This window comes from Sparus aurata, chromosome 4 (genome assembly GCF_900880675.1).
Source record: "Sparus aurata chromosome 4, fSpaAur1.1, whole genome shotgun sequence".
NCBI lineage: Eukaryota > Metazoa > Chordata > Actinopteri > Spariformes > Sparidae > Sparus > Sparus aurata.
Window position 1 is genome coordinate 35,088,748 of NC_044190.1, and position 18,103 is coordinate 35,106,850.

Genomic DNA, 18,103 nt, shown 5'->3' on the forward strand with positions numbered 1-18,103 from the left:
TAATATTCTGCATAAAGCCGAGACTCTCTGCCTATTGTCAGTCAGACGGAAGCTATTCATTGTTGCTAGTTTAAGGAAATGTCACTATTGTATGATAGCCATGATAGCAGAGTCCTGAGGGAACACGGCGCTGCGAGCGAGGCAGGTCTAAATGGACCGCAGCACCCTGGATCACAGGGGAACGTCGAAACCTTTAAGTTAATGTCCCTTTTTCAACCTTTACCTTACGTACACCACCTCCCCCTCCGCCATCTACACACAGATTTATACGTTACACTTCTCGCTATGCATTCGCGTGGACATGCCTCGACTTGGAAGTTTATTCCGCGCCGCGTCTCTTTGTTTCTATCAAGAAAACCACACGGATTCACGAGGTACCAAAAAGGAGGCGAGCAAGCAAGTGGACTTGTTTTGTGCCGGTTTTCTTTCTTTCCTTATTTATTTATGTATTTTATCAGAATGTCATTCAAATGGAAGGATGAGCATTTGCATGACAACAGGGCTGAGGAGCAGAGAGGGAGCCCCAGGGAGAGACAGTATCCATAAACAGGAGCTGGTCCCCCCCCCCCCACCCCTACATATTGCAATATTCTTCATACGGACTAACAAACGCATACATAGCCCGGCGCATCCCACAACACTGTGTGCTAAATATGACAATAAAGAGAGGAAGGCTGGCTGTTTGTATTGCTATTTTAGCAGGATAAAACAATAGGCTGTTTTATTGCTACAGCGCCGCGTATAAAACAACACGGTGTCAATTTATAAACCCTATTTAAAGAGACATATATTTGTTATTTTAAAATACCCACGGCGATATCAGATTTGACAAAAATAATCCTGTATTAAAATATACTCTGCCAGCAAGAACGGGGGAAAAAGAAATTTCCAAATAAATAAAAATGGCAAACAGCATCAGCACACACTAGGTCACTCGTATTTCACTAAATTACACTATACTGTCAATTCCCGCCGTCAAAATGCAAAATATGTGCAATAAAGGAACGTGGAAGGGGGGGGGGGGCGACCAACATAATTTAAATAACTCAGAGTAATTCGGAGGAATGCGTTTTAATCTTACTGCAAGAAAAAGCCACAGCTACCAAAAGCTCCAAAGGAAAAATCTATAAGTCACATCTATAAAGTGCTTTTCATCAGCGTATCAGAGGTCGATGCATGTATGTAAATATTGCTCGCGAGAGCAATAATGTTGTCTTTCATCACAATAGTGAGTGATTACATTTATGCGCTCACCAGTGTGTTATTTTTGTGGAGGTTCGCGGAGCGGTTTCCTGCAGAGGATATGCGTGATTTGTGTGATTTGACAATATGGTGGTTTATGCAATTTTCAATGGAGACGTTTCAACTGCTAGATGCGTTTTTTTTATGAGCACACATCAGAGTCATTTGAGGTGTTGACAAATATAAAATGCAACTTTTTTTTAATTTTCAAAAAATACATTAATATCGACATATCTTTAATTGGGTTGTGGTATTGATTTAACTTTTTTTTATAAACTAAAAAGTGGCTGACATTTTATTTGCTGCATCGCGTCAAGGTCTGATGCTATGTTTTCTACCGCATGAAAGAAATGACACACACAATCATAACACACACACACACACGGTGAATATGGTTTGCTTGCCCATTACAGAGAGACGGAGACACAGCGGCAGAGAGAGAGAGAGAGAGAGAGAGAAAGACCTCACATTTCACTGATGCCCTTTTCTAAATACAGGTCCAAATCACACACTTCATCTGGGCCCGGAGGTGGAGCTCTAGATGAGTTTAGCCCCCTGTCTACTAACTCCCCCACACACACACCCACCCACCTACCTACCCTCTGCCAGGCTGTTCCACTAAGTGAGAGAGAGGAAGAGAAAGAGAGAGAGAGAGAGAGAGAGAGAGAGAGAGAGAGAGAGAGAGAGACCATGAGTGGAGCTGAGTGGTGTCGGCAGCAGCAGCAGCAGCAGCAGTACCGTTCTCCTCCAGCCCCTGTCTTTATCCCCGCCTGAGCATTAGATGTGATTACTGCTCAGCGCTCGACACTGACAGAGACAGAGAGCTCCCAGAGACAGCAGGAGCGGGTGAGAGACATAAAGAGACACGGGGAGGGAGAAAGGAGAGAGAGGGAGAGAGGTAGCAGAGGAGCACAGCTCTTTCGCTCCCTGCGCTGCTGCTACAGTGATACAAGAGTGCCCCCTGCTGCTTCTGGTGTCTGGATGTTAAACACACACACACACGTACATACATGAAGACACACACACGCTCTTTGAAATCTAGCTATGAGAGAGGGACTGTATGGAACCTGTGGGGAGAGAAAGCGAGACCTAGCATGTACATGTGCATGTGTTTGTGAGCTGCGCATCTACACTACTGTAAGTTACTGTAAGTGTGTGTGGAGTGTGTGTGTGTGTCTGCGGCACATATGTGCAGAGCAGAGCGGTGACTAAGGTGACTTAATTATGAGTCTGACATTACTAAGTGCGATTCCTTTACAGCGGTGTCTAACTAATAGCTGCGTGCCCACGCTCCTCTCTAGTAAAACTTCAGTGAGGCCACGATTAAACACATGACACATCCTTAATAACGCACCGCGGCGAGAAGTTAGACGATCCATCGTGTAATTTTCAAAACACACCCTCCCTTTGTGAGGAGCATTATTGGACAGTGGATCACTTGTGTAGTTTGTGTAAGAGGCATGAGTAAAGGCGCGCTGAGCATTTAGAAAGGACAGACTTTAATTACCAAATAAAGACTGTCTGCATCAGTCATACTGTTATTATTATTATTATTATAATTATTATCAAAATTGCATATTGCCTTCAATATATCATTAAAATCAGGGTAAATTAATGTGGGTTTCCTTAGTGAAAAAGGTTTTGTAGATCAAAAAGAATTATTCAGATGAATGTTTTTTGTTTATGTCTGATTTTATAAAGTAGGAACAGCATCAGTGCAGTGCCGAGGACTGAGCTGTGCGCCTGTAAACCTACACTTGTGGGGAAAAAATAGTTTCCCTGCTAAAAAGAAAATAAATAAACGACCTGCAAATTAAAATGGAAATACTTTGACTACGGATTAGTAAAATAAAGTGTGACTGACGCTAAGTTCGGTTAACTACTACGCGGGGCTGTGAAACCAGACAGCGAGAAACGCCACGTGACGAGAAGTGTGTGTCGGAGCGGGCCTCACCATCGTCTCCATGAGCCTCCAGTCCTTCTCCAGCTGCTCCATCGGACTGGTCCACCAGCTGCAGAAGCGGGTGTAGCGCTGGCCCTGAAACCAGTACTGCCGCAGCCACTCGAACTCCACCTGCAGACACACACACACACACACACACACACACACACGATAGAAATGCTGATTAAAACAGGCAACCATCTCCCCTGCAGGTTTATATAATCTAAAAGAGGGGAGGAAAATCATGACTTACTTCTCTGAACTGTCTCTGTGAGAGCATCACAGACAACTTGATTTTATTTAATGCAGAGGACACACATTTTATACATTGGTCGCTCATGAAATCATCATACGAAAAATGCACATCTGGAATTAAAAAAAATATATATTGGCAGTGCTTTTTTTAGCCTCATCATATTATGTACGTATATTTTTGTAATTGTAGATATTTTATATTCCAAAATCTGCTAACTTTGAACACTCATCTAGAAAAAAAAATATATATATAAGATAGTATAAATTTAAGAATGCAATGTGTAGAACAAGAACACCCTCCTCATAGCATTACGTTATAAAATTTCAACTGGTAAATATTTCCTTTTTGGTTGACATATTTTACAGTGTTCACCTTCATACTTCAATATTCAGGACTGGCCTTTTTCTAAGTATATTTCTGGTTGTTATCAACATTTCATGAAAACTGCTTTTGGGAAAAAAATATATTTAAAATATACTTAAAATTAAAATTATCCTTGTGGAAATTAAAAACTTTGAGATGATTTTGGAAATGGAAGAAATACAATTTTCCCTTGGAAATTTGATTGCTTTAATTCACTGTATTTCTATTTTCATTATCATTTTATTTACACAAGCACACTGAATCATTGTTACGAGTACTCTGGAAGGAACAAAAGCAGTAAAGACACATTGTTCTAACTGCATGTCCTCCTACTGCAAATAGCAATCAGGTCGGTCATCTCCGCGAGGACAATCGCACCCTGAACAAACACAAACACCCACACAGACAGACAGACAGAGCATTCACACACAAATATGCACATGCCTATTCGCACACACACACCTTCCAGTCAGCACACCTGAAAACTCCGCCCTCTTCCTCCTCTCCTCCTTCTCCTCCCTCCTTCCCCTTCTCTCCCACTCCCTCGCCCCGTCTGGAGATGACAGTCTCGGCTGCCGAGTCGCTCCCCTCTCCTCCGCTGGGAGTGTTTTTGTTTCCTGCTCTTTTGAAGTGCTGATTTAATCCTCGCAAGGATGTTTCATGTAGCCAGGTGTAGCCTATCTATTTCTAAGTGTGTCTTTCCGTGTGCATGTTGTTGTGTTTGTTCCAGTATGCGCGGCGGTGTGCTCGCGCTCTCTCGCTGTCTCCATAGGTGTGTGAGTGGCTTTTGTTGACGTTTGTGCATGCGATTGCCAAAAATGCGAGCGTGTGTGTCAAAGATTGCCCCAATTGCCGCCAACGTAAACGCGAGACGCTGCAAGTTGCCCTCCCCCCAAAACGTCCTACAAAGCATCATCCACCCAAAACAATGCACGCTGCGTTTCACTTTGACGCCGACAACTGTACAACACAAAAAGTGGCTGCATGCAAAGGAGTCGCATATCAAATGGGACCGAGAGAGCTATTGTTCCTTTTCTGAAAACTATTTTGTTTATTGTGCTTCTAACAGAGCATTAGCCAATGTCTACAACAGACCCTTTGTAGAGCTGCAAACTCACAAATAATCACAGCAAGGTTTAAGCGGGTGAATTCTGTCCCCCCGAAACGCAATGAAATGGCATGAAAATGAAAATGCGGTTTCTTTTTTTCTGAAAAACATTTGCTTGTATTTTTGGTTTCACTGATCTTACATATAATTCAATTAAAGTAGCACCAATTTTTCCGGTAAACCATTGATCCACTCGCAATTTTGTCTTGCATTTAGTCCTAATTTGCCTCAAATTATGCACATACAGAACTAATTTACATTGATGAATATGTTTTGAGAGACCAGGAGACAAATCACCTCTTGGTTGAATATTTCAAGGTCGATACTGTCTGTGACTTGTAACACGAGATGGGGCATGAACTCCAGCCTCTAGTCAGGTGCTTTGTGTGACATCAACACTCATATCTTCCCTAAAACCTTTTGTTGACTGGTTGATTTTGCTGATTTATGAATGTAGCCGAGGTTTGAACACCAACACGGTGCTCGTTCTTCAGAAGTGAGCATCTGAGTTTCCTGCAGGGCAACATAAACCTAGATTGTCTGCAGTACATCTAACCTATTAAGGGTATATCAGTGTTTCCCACATATATACTTAACTTGGGCAGGCCCAGATATCCTTGGGTAGTTGAGGTAACAAAAAAAAATAGAATATGCTGAAGTTTTGACCTCAAATAAAGTGAGTTTTGTTGATGGAAAAGTGCGCACACTGAGCTGAAAATACTGTGCTGCGACTGGTGAAATTTCCAAGCGTCCATTGCTTTGTATTATGAAACAAGTCACCTACTGTCCGGCACCCAAAGCAAGTCAAAACAAAGGGCAAGGATTATTTACACCAACAACTTGAGTGAGGTCTGCATTGGGCGGAAGCTGTGCACAGAATCATCCTGCCATTTGCTTCCAAAAGGCTCTGATCACAGCGGGGATGACATGCAAGGACTGGGGCATGTCAGGGAGAATACACAGCCAGTGGCACTGCTCAGCAGCCACTCAGTCACTCCATACAACCCACCCTTCAAAGAAATGTCATCCTTTATGGTCCCTTCAGCACTCTCCAAATCCACTCCCCTTCGATCACTACAGCTCAAACACACAACAAAGCCGCCGAGCGCCGATATCGGACGTCCTTTTCTCTCTGTCAGTCCCTCCTTCCATCTCTCTGATTGTCTGCCTGTCCTTTAGTGAGAAGAAACCAACCTGTGTCTCCACTTTGAGCTGACATGGCCGCCTGTCCCCCACTGCGCGGGCCAGTGGCAGCCACAAAGCCGGCCATCTGAAGCTACTGAGGAGCACCGGCTATGTGGCATTTGGAGTCTGGCCACCCAGCTGAGAGTTACCAAGAGGGGAACTCTGACTAAATGCCACCTATCCAGGCAGACAGATCGAAAGTGTGTGCGAAAGAGAGAGTTGTTGTTAGGGCTAGTTTTTCTCTGAGACGGCATGGGGGAGCGAGAGGGGTGCTAGTGGCTCCCCTGCGGCACTCGCTGTCATCTCTCCAGGTGATGGACACACTAACTAAACATTAGCCCCACATTAGCCGACAGGTCGCCCACCATGGCAACTCTGGAGTTAAAGCCAAGTAGCCCCCTTTTTTCCCATTTAATGAGGCGCGGTTTTTTTTTTCTTCCACACCTTCATGGTATTCCCTGAGAGGGTCCAATCAATTTCCGGGGCCAGGGCCCTGAGGTGGGGACTGATGAGAGTGGGATCGATCCCACTCTGCCGTCCTCTGTTTACCTTACCCGGTCTCCTCACACATCAGCCAGGAGAACCGGTCCCCCATCAGATACTTGCCAGAGTGGTCATACACAAGGTAGCTGCTATAGATTGCCATATATATTTCCATTTCTATCTATAATGTGCGGTACTTTTCTCCCCTCTCAGGCCACAAATGTAACTAAAAATGCTCTTCCTTCCTCTGGAGATTAACTCCCTCGTATCAATGTGACTAATATCAGTGTAGCGCTTACAAACTTACAAAGGACTACGTAAAATTAGCTAAATAAAACCTCTAAATGAACAATAAAAATGGCTCACATTAATTAAAAACATTGCTGAAGGGGAATGAAACAGGTTTACACACCAGGAATAACACGCACGAACTACATATCGGACAGGTTTGCCAGCGAAACTATGGGTTGGGAGGTGATTTATAAGATTACAATGATATTGCCACCATAAGCCCCTCAGGAAAGGTGTTTCAAAGCCAAGCAAAGACCTGAGAGCCTGGGGAGACATTGTGGCCTGAAAACAGGACATTGGAAGGTCACACACACCTGCTTCCACACAGTTTACTTTCTGCCAGAACATGTGGGAAAACCTTGTCCCTCCCTTCAATATTTACTGTGGGGGGACGAGCATCATTAGAGGGGGTCCCTCAGGGCACTCTGTCACACACCCACCTGGGAAGTGACACAGTGGCTTTAAATGAGACAAGACGTTTGCATCTGGGATTTGCATTTCAAAGCCAAACGTGCACACGGGGGCCGTGTGGCGATGCTATGTTAGACTACCCCCCCCCCCCCCCCGCGCCACCTAAGACAGGAGGTAAGATTAAAAAGAGACAGTGAGAGGGACCGTGCTTAACAAACAGGTGGGAACTTCAGTTTTCTTCATTTCTGTTTCTGTCTCCCATCAACCCCTTCCTCAACTCGACATCCCGCCCCATCCCCGAACACTCATACTCAGATGGCAGACGTTCTGCTTCATCATCGTCAGACCCACCCACATCTTCTGACAAGTGTCAACACCCCCCCGCCCGCACCACACCCAGCCCCTCGTTGCACCACGTTGCACAATATCCGTGGCACCTCAGCCAGTGCTAACTTGCTGTTTAGCGCTTTTTATGGAAAGGCCCATAAGGCACTGCTCAGGTCAGGCTGCCTGTGCGTCTCAGGCTTGTTCGCTCCTCGGTCGTCCATGTCAAACACGACCCGCGCAATATGCACCCGCCAAGCGCCAAAGTGGGCCGCCATCATAAATAACTCCACCAACAATACATCATTTAAGTGGGTGTTCTGCTCTCGTGGGCAACTCCGAACAAATGGCCACATCGATCATGGTGAGTGCCAGGTAGGGTAGGGTTGAGCCCCCGAGAGCACACCCTCCCCCCCCTTACTTAAACATTCAACCATACAAACACACACGCCTGCTCTTTTGCAAATAGCAACCTGTTTTCCTAAATAAGCCTACCTCGCTGTCCTGGTGGAGGCCTACGCTCGCTAATCCTGCGGCGCTATGCGGCAAACTAGCAGGTGTTGCTAGCTCAAATAGCGCAGCGCTCCTCCTGACACAGACGGCCCTATTGTTTGGCAGAGCTGAATAATTAATATTGTCTACAACCTTTAAACAACCTTACGTCAGACTCATCTGTCATGGCGTCCTGCTGAGGGGCCTGGGTGCTTGCGTCAGCTAGGATGTGCGCCTCGAGCCCAGGGGTGCGAAGGGGGAGAGGTGAAGTGCAATATTAACTGTTGGCCTGCGGCAAGCGAGCACGGGGGGTCCGTGGCTCCGCAGACGGGCCCTCACGTTCCTCTTTTCTGACCTCGCTCTATCCCTCGATACCCCAAGCCAGCATCAGTCGTTGTGTGTGAAAGGGGGTTAGGGAGGGGAGCAGGGCATGACTCCATCTTTAGATAACATATGGAGAGGCTACTGCCTTACGATCCATCACAGGCCAGGACAAATGAGAACAACCTGGATTTCATATTGGAGGCACTAAACAACCACGTAAGTAGAAGGTAGAAAGCTAGCAGGTGCTCATTCTGCTGTTTACAGAGTTTTAACCTGCTGTCAGAGGACTGCCAGTATTGTCCGTAAGTCCCATGATGCAGAAGAAATGGGAAGGGCATATCCAACCAGCATGAATTGTTTAGCCAGTCTGTATTATACAGTTTCAATTACCAAAATGCAGTATAGTTTGTGAGGTAGATTATTCCACAAGTCTTCATCATGACTTGGTTGGGTAACCAAGCACACCTGCACGGGTGACGTCAAACTCGACTGCTGATCATCCAGAGAGCGTCCGCACTCTACTATAGGCACAGAAATGTAGATCCTTTCGAAGGAACGCCAGCACAATTGCACAAGACTGTTCAAACAAAATGTAACTTCTTAATTAAATATTAATCCATATTATTCAAATGCCCAGATTCTCTATATTCCATAACAATTTTCTAACATCTTCCGAGATCCTGTCCTGATGAAATCCTGTCACATTTGCAGACGGTTCTTCTTGGAGCACCAGATGGGCGCGGACTACAGCATCACAACAATTCACAAAGTGAAAGTGAAAGTTTCCATGATGACAGAAACATTCTGTATGTTGAATATTTCAAAGTTTTTGTGCAAACTTTATTGGCGCATATTCTGTTTTCCTATGTGGCACTCATCTGTTGCTCGAAGCAGCAACTGCAACAACATGTTTTTACAAGAAACCACGGACAAATGTGTGCATCATCATGTAAAACAAACACTTGCTGTACACAAACACACAAGATACACCACAATGACCCCCACCTCATTGTGAATCTCCTCACAGCGCCGTAGCGTTGTCGGCAGCAGGTCCAGCAGGCTGTGGGAGCCGGTCTCTGGGTCAGTGTGCAGGTTGGACAGGGCCTCCTGACACTGTGACTGGATGTAGGTCAGAGTCCCACTGGAACACTGGCAGGAGAGGAACAGACCCAGAGTTGTATAGTAATTACCATGTGAGTCAGAAGACAACGATAACTTAGCTTTAGGTTTGATTAGGTTTTAAACATTCAAATAAAAAAACAGAGACAGTCTTGTTGGGTTTTGAACATGCATACCCTCCTCCCACTCTACCGGTTTGATTTGATTCATTATACCCTTTGTCAATTCATGTTAAAATGTGAATTTCAAAGAGCTTTTCACACATTTGCTCATTTCTTTTCACATCAGTTTACTGAAAATTAGCCTTTCTCCTCATACACTCGACACAACACTGACGTTTTTCTTTTAATCCATCCCTTAAATATCACGCAAGAACGCGCAGCAGTCCTCCCTGAAACCAAAGGCGACTGTCGGCATGCTAAATCGACAAATTCAAAACTCTCCTTTCGGCCTGTTGGCTTCTCACCTCGGCCACTCTGTGCGTGGAGCTGAAGCGTGCCGTTTCTCCAGCTAGGACACAATGTTGGTGGGTACAGTTCAGGTCATCTGGTAAATACAAGGGGGGGTGGGAAATCTATCAGAACGACAGTAACAACACCATCAACAATCAGCGACAGAGCAGCAAAGAAGAGCGAACAAGAGAACAGATCAAGAAAGAAAAACGCCTCCATCGGAAATAACGGATTAATAAAACGCTGTGAAGCACAGAAATGCAACAGAATAGCTAATAAGAGTTAAGATTTCATATTTTCAGCTTGTGTCTTCAATTAATTATGATAACCAATAAAACAGAGCAGGAAAAGGAGAAAGAAGTGATTACAATGGAAAAAAAAAACAGATGAAAGGCAGGACGTCAAGGAACATGACGACTAAATCATCGTGTTCGCTCAGACAGATTGCGCGTGGTCCAGCACCCAATCAAATAGACTGAGCATTGTACCATAATTTTAATTACCAAACAAAACCAGATCGCGCTCAATCTGTCAAGATGGAAGAGCCATACCAACAAACATTTGTCCAATACCACAGAAGCTTTACAAAGAGGCCTTACTGCTGTTTCCTGTGTATCCCTCCATGTGTTTCTTTGTGTGTATAGATGTTTCGCAGCTCTGCCATTATTTGCCTCATACCAATAATTAATTTAGCCATGACAGAGCTGTCATTCACAGCACATGTGCATATTTACACCCGCCTTGAGCAAGAGTACACTGGCTAATGCCTGTGATTTGAAAGTCAAACAGCCAAATGCTTTGGGAGCAAGATATTATTGTTTGGTAGGAGGGGGAAAAAAAGATGGTGACAAACAAAACAACTTGCCGGTGTTTTCTTCACCCTGATGAGATTGTGAAGGATTAGGTCTCCGGGCAGAATTACTCTGCGTCTTTAAAACTGTTTATATCCAATAACAAATTATCTCCATCAATCTGCTCTTTTCTTGGCGCGTCTGATGCGTCAGTGGGATCAGGGGGGAGTCGAGGCAAACTCGATAACTGTAATAAATATTTATCTTTCTTTCAACCCCTGCGCCTGCTGCCACTTGTCCTCCTTTTCCAGGAAGCAGGCTTTTAAATATATTGGGTCAACTCTTTTCTCCAGTCCCCCTGTGCATTGGGAGCTGGAAATCTGATTATTGAACAGGCCCGGTGTCAAGACTTGCATTGTTCTTTTTTAACCACTGAAATTCCATTTGGGTGGAAATGATGGTGATTCAATTTGCCTCCAGCAGCTCAGACATTAGCAGTTCAAAAGGGCCAGCCGGCGACAAATGGTGCTGAAAAGACATTACTGTGTCTGTGGTTAGACACCATTGTAGTTTCCTTTTAATACCGCAAAACTATCTATCATACAGTGTATGTCACTAAAACACTGGTACAATATATTTTTAACACGTGGTTTAGCGGCTACAGCGCCATCTGTGTGTTTATGTGTGTGTTTGGAACAGAGGGACGGTGCACGTCCCTCCCTCAAATAAGCAACCGGACGGCGTTCTTTGCATGTGTGTGTATTTTTGTGCACGCCACTTGTGCAAATTTATAGATGCGTGCATATGTTCGCGCGCCGTGCCAAGTATTTAATTCAGGTAGACCGACAAAAGCGACAGACAGCCAAGGACTGTGCGAGCTGCTATCGTTGTGCAGCAGTTGGCCTCTCAAGGGCGTACTCACCAAGTGGAGCATAAATCCCCACTGATCCGCGACAGTCAAGTCCCATTAGAATGGTCTGCACAACAGCCCATCACTCTATTATCATGGCTGGCCTGAAACTGACTGTTCTATTGTAAATCTTATCCAGCTAAAGGAGGTCGGCTTCAAGCCCTGTCAGGCTGAATATTAGGTACAGACATCGCCGCTCTCAGATGAAAACAGAGCGGCTTCAAAGAGTCAACTTCAGGAATTCATTAAAACCTTCCTATTTCTTACTTTTGAAAGACTGTGTTCTTATAAGTGGCCTATTTGAAATTACGATAGCCTCTTGAACATAAGGTGGATACATAACATAGACAATCTAATAGTCAGTCTGCATACAAATGTATTTAACCTTTCACATGCCTTTAAACAAATAAAACGTATGCTTTATTTATCCATATTATTTCTGACACTGCAAAAAAGTGAAGCAAATAATTATACGGCCCTGCTAATAACCTTTCCACTGCTGACACTCGTAACAACTAGTCAAAACTCTTTTTCAAAGAAAATTAGAAACACAGAGTTAAAACTAGATTATACAAGTATTCTGTGTAACCTTTTCCCGATGCTAAAAGAAAAAAAAAACATGCAGCATTTGATGTTCTACACTTTGGCATGCACCAGGTAGTGTACCTGTACAGCATCTGGACAATCCATGTGTTTGTGCACATCTGATATGTCCATGCTATAAAAAAAAATATATAAAAAAACAGAGCGAACCAGTTCTCTTTTAAAGTTCTGCCTTCTTTTTTAACATAAATCAGATGCACTCACTACAAGAAAGGATAGTGAATTAACTTGTAGAGGCCGACACGTGGAGAAACAAGCCTCTGGATTGTTCAGTGAAATAGGGGGTGCATGATGTAGGCCACATCAGCACAAGAGACATTTTGGTTGTATGTTTTGTTGTTTGTCAAAAGGGCTAAAAAACTGAAATTGAAACTCAACAAAATCATCAAAGAAATACACCAAAAATATTTAAAACACAGACTATCTCCTCCTAAAAATGCATTGGATATACTGCCATAGATCACGTTACATCCCCCTGACTCCAGACCGCTCTGAGCTGACAGGTGCTGTAAATCTTCGACGTGTATTTATGATTTTTGACATTTACGCAGAGTGCACAGGTAGGGGTCCAGTGTCTTCATAAAAAAAAAAAACACTGACATCACGTGATCGCACACTTGATGGATATACTGTACGTATTTGGCTGTCGGAGGGATCAAAGCCGTGACCTCTTTTTAAGCACAAGGAAGTCTCTCTAATCAGTGGGTCAAACACACACAGTAGATTATCACATACAGTATGTAGATAGCTGACAGATTAAATAAGAAAATACAGAAAATAAGATTAAAAAATAGATTAGATTACATATTAGATAAATACTGGGCACAGTTTTGTGTCAAAATGTAAGTCTGGTAAGGGAAGAGAAGCGTTTTAGGCAAAAATCAAGAACTTAGAAGAACTAAAGAAATTAGAAAACAATGAAAATATATATATATAATTCACATAACAGATATTTTTACATTAAATATCATGAATGGATATCTGTAAATGTTCAGTCTGTACTAAAATGTGTATTATATTTTTTATGTATTGTATCAATTTGCTTATTTTTAGCCACAAATTAAAATTCTCAATTCATCAATTGTAGATAAAAAAAAAAAAAAACAACAAATAAGAAATAATAAAAAGTGAACAGACACAGAATTACATTATATGGCTACCGTCATATACTATAAGCAGAGTGCCTTTAAAGAAAGATAAATCTCCCGTCCATACAACCAGGTGGCCTCTTACTTCTTGTACATCTGAAGGATCTGCTGTGATGTGGATAAATGTCCTCGCGCTCAGAAAAATACGAGAAAGCTCGGAAGGACCCAAGGGAGGCCGGAAAAAAAAAAAAAGGAGAGGAGGGTTGAGGTGTCCGCGGCCGCAGCCAAAAGCATTAAGCTATGATTTACACCCCTGTGGCTCGCTGTCTGTCCTCTCCATAGAGACGTAGTCAGCGCCGGGTCACAGGACTTCAAAAAATAACATTTGCTTTTCTTAACCTCTCTAATGCACACAATTTCATGGAACCTTAAAGCTCTGTGTTCAGGCCAAGTCACCCCTCACACACACACACACACACACACACACACACACCTCAGCTCCATTTCTCCTGATGGCTGGAAGAGGAGAGCACAGCATGAGAGTGAGGAGTGCATCCTGCTGGTATGGGTCATTTGGGACAAAGTACAAGAAACACTAAAACGCAGGGTAATAAAAGTGGTCCTCCCTCCAAAGTCAGACACGCTGGTGGATGCGGCCGAGCTGGTGCGAGCTTACGTGTTTACATGCGTATGTGTGCGTGTCTGTGTGGAGGAGATTTGGTACCTCGCATGTAGTAGCAGTCTCCAGACTCCAGCGGCAGCATCAGGCCAGGTGTGTGGATGTCCCAGGCTACCTTGAGCCCAATCCTCCAAAACGCCTTCTCAGCGCTGCCCCCCTCACTGCTCTCACCTGTCAGTCACACACAGCCCGACTCGCTGTAACATTTGCATTTCACATTTATATTCATATTCTAGGCTTTTCGGTTTGACAGTTTCATCCAGCGTGACTTACACCGAGTGTAAAAGGTGGCAAAACTTAAATTCCTCACATTTTTATGGCAAGACATGCGTTTCATCGCTTTATAATCGCATCTTTTTTAAAAACAATACTCATTTATAAGACATTTCTGGGATTAACCAGCTGATTATTTCCCAATTTGTTTTGTCTACAAATTGTAAAAAAAAAAATTAAACAATTCACAATTTCCAAGAGCCAAAAGTGAAATCTTCACATTGTTTTTTTTTCTCCAACGAACATTTACTACCATAAATAACAAGAAATGCAGCACATCCTTACATTTAAAGCTACTACAAGGATCTTTTTTTTTGGGGGGGGGGGGGGCGACTCTGGCGGACCCTGTGGACAAACGATGTTGATGGAGAAGCAAAGTTTGTTTAAGTGCCGTATCACCAGGCGACAGAGCAGCTTCCTGCCTGTGCGTAGTTCATGTGGAGGCAACAGTATTAACTAGAGAGTGTTAAAAGTTCCTTGTAGTACTTTAAGAAGCTAGAACCAGAAAAACTGATAAATAATTATGATTAAAACTGATGATTAAAATAGTTAGTTGACTGATGGTTGCACCTCTAGTGAGACAATTTAAACAATACCAATTTATCAGCAGGTAAGATGTAGCCAAAAAAAATTAAAAATTAAATAAAGAGTTCCCACTTTAAAGAACAAGGAGTGCAATGAGTAAATCCATACCACCCTAACAACGGTTTAAGATGTAAGGCTTTGTCTCCAGGATGTAAGAATCACTTAACAGCAGAGCAAAGATGATGCGTGTTGCTGTGATCATATCAGCTGTTAGCACAGGATCTTTATGCCATCATTATGCTGTGCAAGAGGAAATAGTTGGATAAAAGCCCTTGATGTTGTTTAGTAAGTGTGTGAGAGTGTGTTATTGGACAGCAGGTATCCTGTGATATTCCTGTTTTCTGAACCCATCCACTGTAACCTGCTCCTCTCTCTCCTTCCATTCCTACATGGAATACTAAGAAAACAAGATTTGGCTCGGCTGGCCAACACCCTTCAGCAAAATCAATACTAAAGTCTTTCTGGGCCTCTCTGCCCCACAGCTGCCTTTTCCTTTGCTCAGCACGGATAAATAGTAACTTAATTTCCAGCCATTGTGCTCTGAGAGCCAGCTAATGACAGAACTCCCCAAGGCCTCAGGAATGGTGGAAGATCATCCTCCGTGCCGGAAAACGCTCAGTCGTGGCAGATTCCTTTGGATCAGCGCAGCTGGGAAAAACACTCAGAACACTTCGCTTGCTGAAGCATAAAAACAAGTTGAGGCTTCTCACAGAGAAAAAAAAAAAAGCCTCTCAAAGGAAGCAGGTGTCATGCAAAACATCAGGTCTCTGTATATCTAACATATCTAATGTGCTGTGTTTCTTTCCTCTCAGGGGCAGGCCCCCTCTCTTCACAAATGTTAAGAAATGTGGAGTTATTGTAGAAGTGCAACATTCCTCAAGGTAAGAATTTCATTAGCCCGGTTCTGGGAGTCCTCAGAGCCGGTAACGAGGGTAAAGCTCTACGGCGCTCTGATCAGACCTTCCTCTCTTAAGTCTGGAGCTGTGGGGTCACTCAGGAGGAGTAAAGACACAGCTGCTATGTACGGCAAGGTGTTATGCCGTAGCGTTTGAAGCCCGTGTTCACAGGGTCAAAGTTGAAATGGCCTGGAACAAATTGCTGAAGCAGACCTCTGGAGCAGGTGTTCCTGGTTAGGGAACCCCATTGAAGAAAAGCCCAGTTAATAAAATGCGTTGGGATGTCAGAGCAGTGGGCGTTGCAGTCGTATGATACTGTAAAATTACAATTTCAAGACACAGACTTAGACAGACACAAGGGGGAATTATGTTTTGCTCTCCATCGATTCTTTGGAAGGTGCGAGGATTGATCTGTCGAGTGGCATTTGAGGAAAGGCATTAGACTTTTATTTAAAATCCACCTATTTGGATTGATATCCAATTTTAAACAAGAAGAGAAATTCAAAATAACACATATTTTTGATTTGGTCGTACTGTCTTCTATGGATCTTTTGCAGATGCTCTTGAAGGCAAATTTCCTCTCTCGCCGAGATTCTCTATCAGCTGGATCAGGATATACTATCAGCTCTTGAAAGAGTGCACATTCCATAATTAGGAGACATCGTATGCTCCATACAGTACAGGCTAGGAGCACTTATCAAAGCAGGGCTCATTATTCCCTATCAGATAATTGCACATCGATCATTTTCTTGGGGAAATGATTTAGATGAGATGCGGTGTGTGTGATAAGGCCTGTTTTGTTAAGACGGCGCCATTGAGCGTGTGTTAAGAGCTCAGATCCAAATGTCTGTGATCTCCCGACGCACGTCGGCGATAAGGCTGTCAGCAGCAAGGCAGTGATGACATTTGATAATGCCCTGACACTATCACATAGATGGATCTGATGGTTGCCTCACCAGGGGCCGTGTCTACAGATGTTACGGCGCTGCTGTAGGGCCATAATACGCAGGGTTGGCTGCATCTGATCCACCATAAAGCAACTGAGATACGTTGATGGAATATTGCGAAGGGAGACAAAAAGGACTCTTAATTTCAGTGCAACACGTCGAAGAGCGTTTAATAGCATTAGCGATAGCATTTAACGCTTGAAATAAAAGATTCTGAAGTGTTCAATCTACTGATCTCAAATAATGTTATCCATTCAGCACAGTTAGGCAGGTAAGCTATTCAAGCTTTGACTCTTACCTTTATCATCGTGACAGCTATAGCTGTAAACAGCCACTGGCGAATGAGTGATGAGGTTCTCATCGTGGTGCCACCCTACCGCCATTTTCCCCATGCCATAGTAAGGCTCCTCTTTGAGCTGGCTCATAGCTGCTGGGTCCATGTAGTTGAGTAAGGTGACATTGAACTTGACCGGACCGGTGCATACCTGCGGAGGACTCGGCTGGGAACAGCCCTGCTCGCTCGCCTGTTCCTCCTTGTCCTCAATGTGGTAATCTGACAAGCTGTGCTTGAGTTGGGCCACAGGTTTCTCTTGGGGCCCCAGTCCTAACGGTTGAGTCTCTGCGCCGACGATGGTCTCACCTGGTTTAACCTGGGAGGACTCTCCCTCCTCACTGCTGTGTTTGGACCCAGTCTCCCATTCTCCTTCTTGTTTTGTCCCGGAGCAACCTTCATCACTGTGTTTCGACTCAATGTCCCACTCCTCACTGTGCTTGGACTCTGTGTCCCCCTCCTCACTTTGTCGGGACTCAGAGTCCCCTCCTTCACTGTTCTTGGAGTCTTCACTGTGTTTAGACTCTGTGTCCCCCTCTTCACTCTGTTTGGCCTCTGCCTCCCCCTTCACGCACTGCGTTAGTCTGTCTCCCTCCTTCAGCTGAGACACATCCGAGCAGAAGAAGGTGTTAAGCTCCCACAGTGCCTTGCAAGCAGCCCTCAAGTCAGGGTCACAACAGTTTTGTCCTTTGACGTCCGCGTCCTCACTGTGCCAGGGGATGGCAAAGAGCCGAGTGTCCAGATAGCGGTAGGTGTGGCCCGGCTCACCCAGGAGAGCCCGGGACACGGCGGTGAACACATCTCGGTCACGGACACGAACCAGATCCCTCAGGAGGCAGCCCTTCCTTCTCAGGGTGAGCAGAGCCGCCTGCACCCGGCCATGGAGCTCAGTGGGCAGCGAGCAGGATTTCTTGAGGACCAGGCCGGAGTAACTGGAGTCCCACTTGAAAAAAAAAAAGACAGCTTATCAAAACAGGCTGATCAAGACAACACGGGAAAAAAAAAATG

The 18,103-nt window shown here is 44.3% G+C and overlaps 1 protein-coding gene across 3 annotated transcripts in view; it reads right to left on the minus strand.

The window, feature by feature from the left end:
* fto (FTO alpha-ketoglutarate dependent dioxygenase) overlaps positions 1-18,103 on the minus strand; it is a 126,606-nt gene that overhangs the window by 85,251 nt on the left and 23,252 nt on the right. For 2 of the 3 annotated variants that reach the window (XR_003983909.1, XM_030415366.1), the window contains exons 3-7: positions 17,063-18,038; positions 14,109-14,234; positions 10,007-10,086; positions 9,427-9,570; positions 3,197-3,316 (exon numbers count right to left, since the gene is read on the minus strand). Coding sequence is in view for 1 of the 3 variants with exons in the window: in XM_030415366.1 (XP_030271226.1) it covers positions 3,197-3,316; positions 9,427-9,570; positions 10,007-10,086; positions 14,109-14,234; positions 17,063-18,038 (1,446 nt within the window). In the remaining 2 variants the exon portion in view is untranslated. The remainder of the gene's footprint in view (positions 1-3,196; positions 3,317-9,426; positions 9,571-10,006; positions 10,087-14,108; positions 14,235-17,062; positions 18,039-18,103) is intronic. The other variant, XR_003983910.1, reaches the window with a different exon arrangement.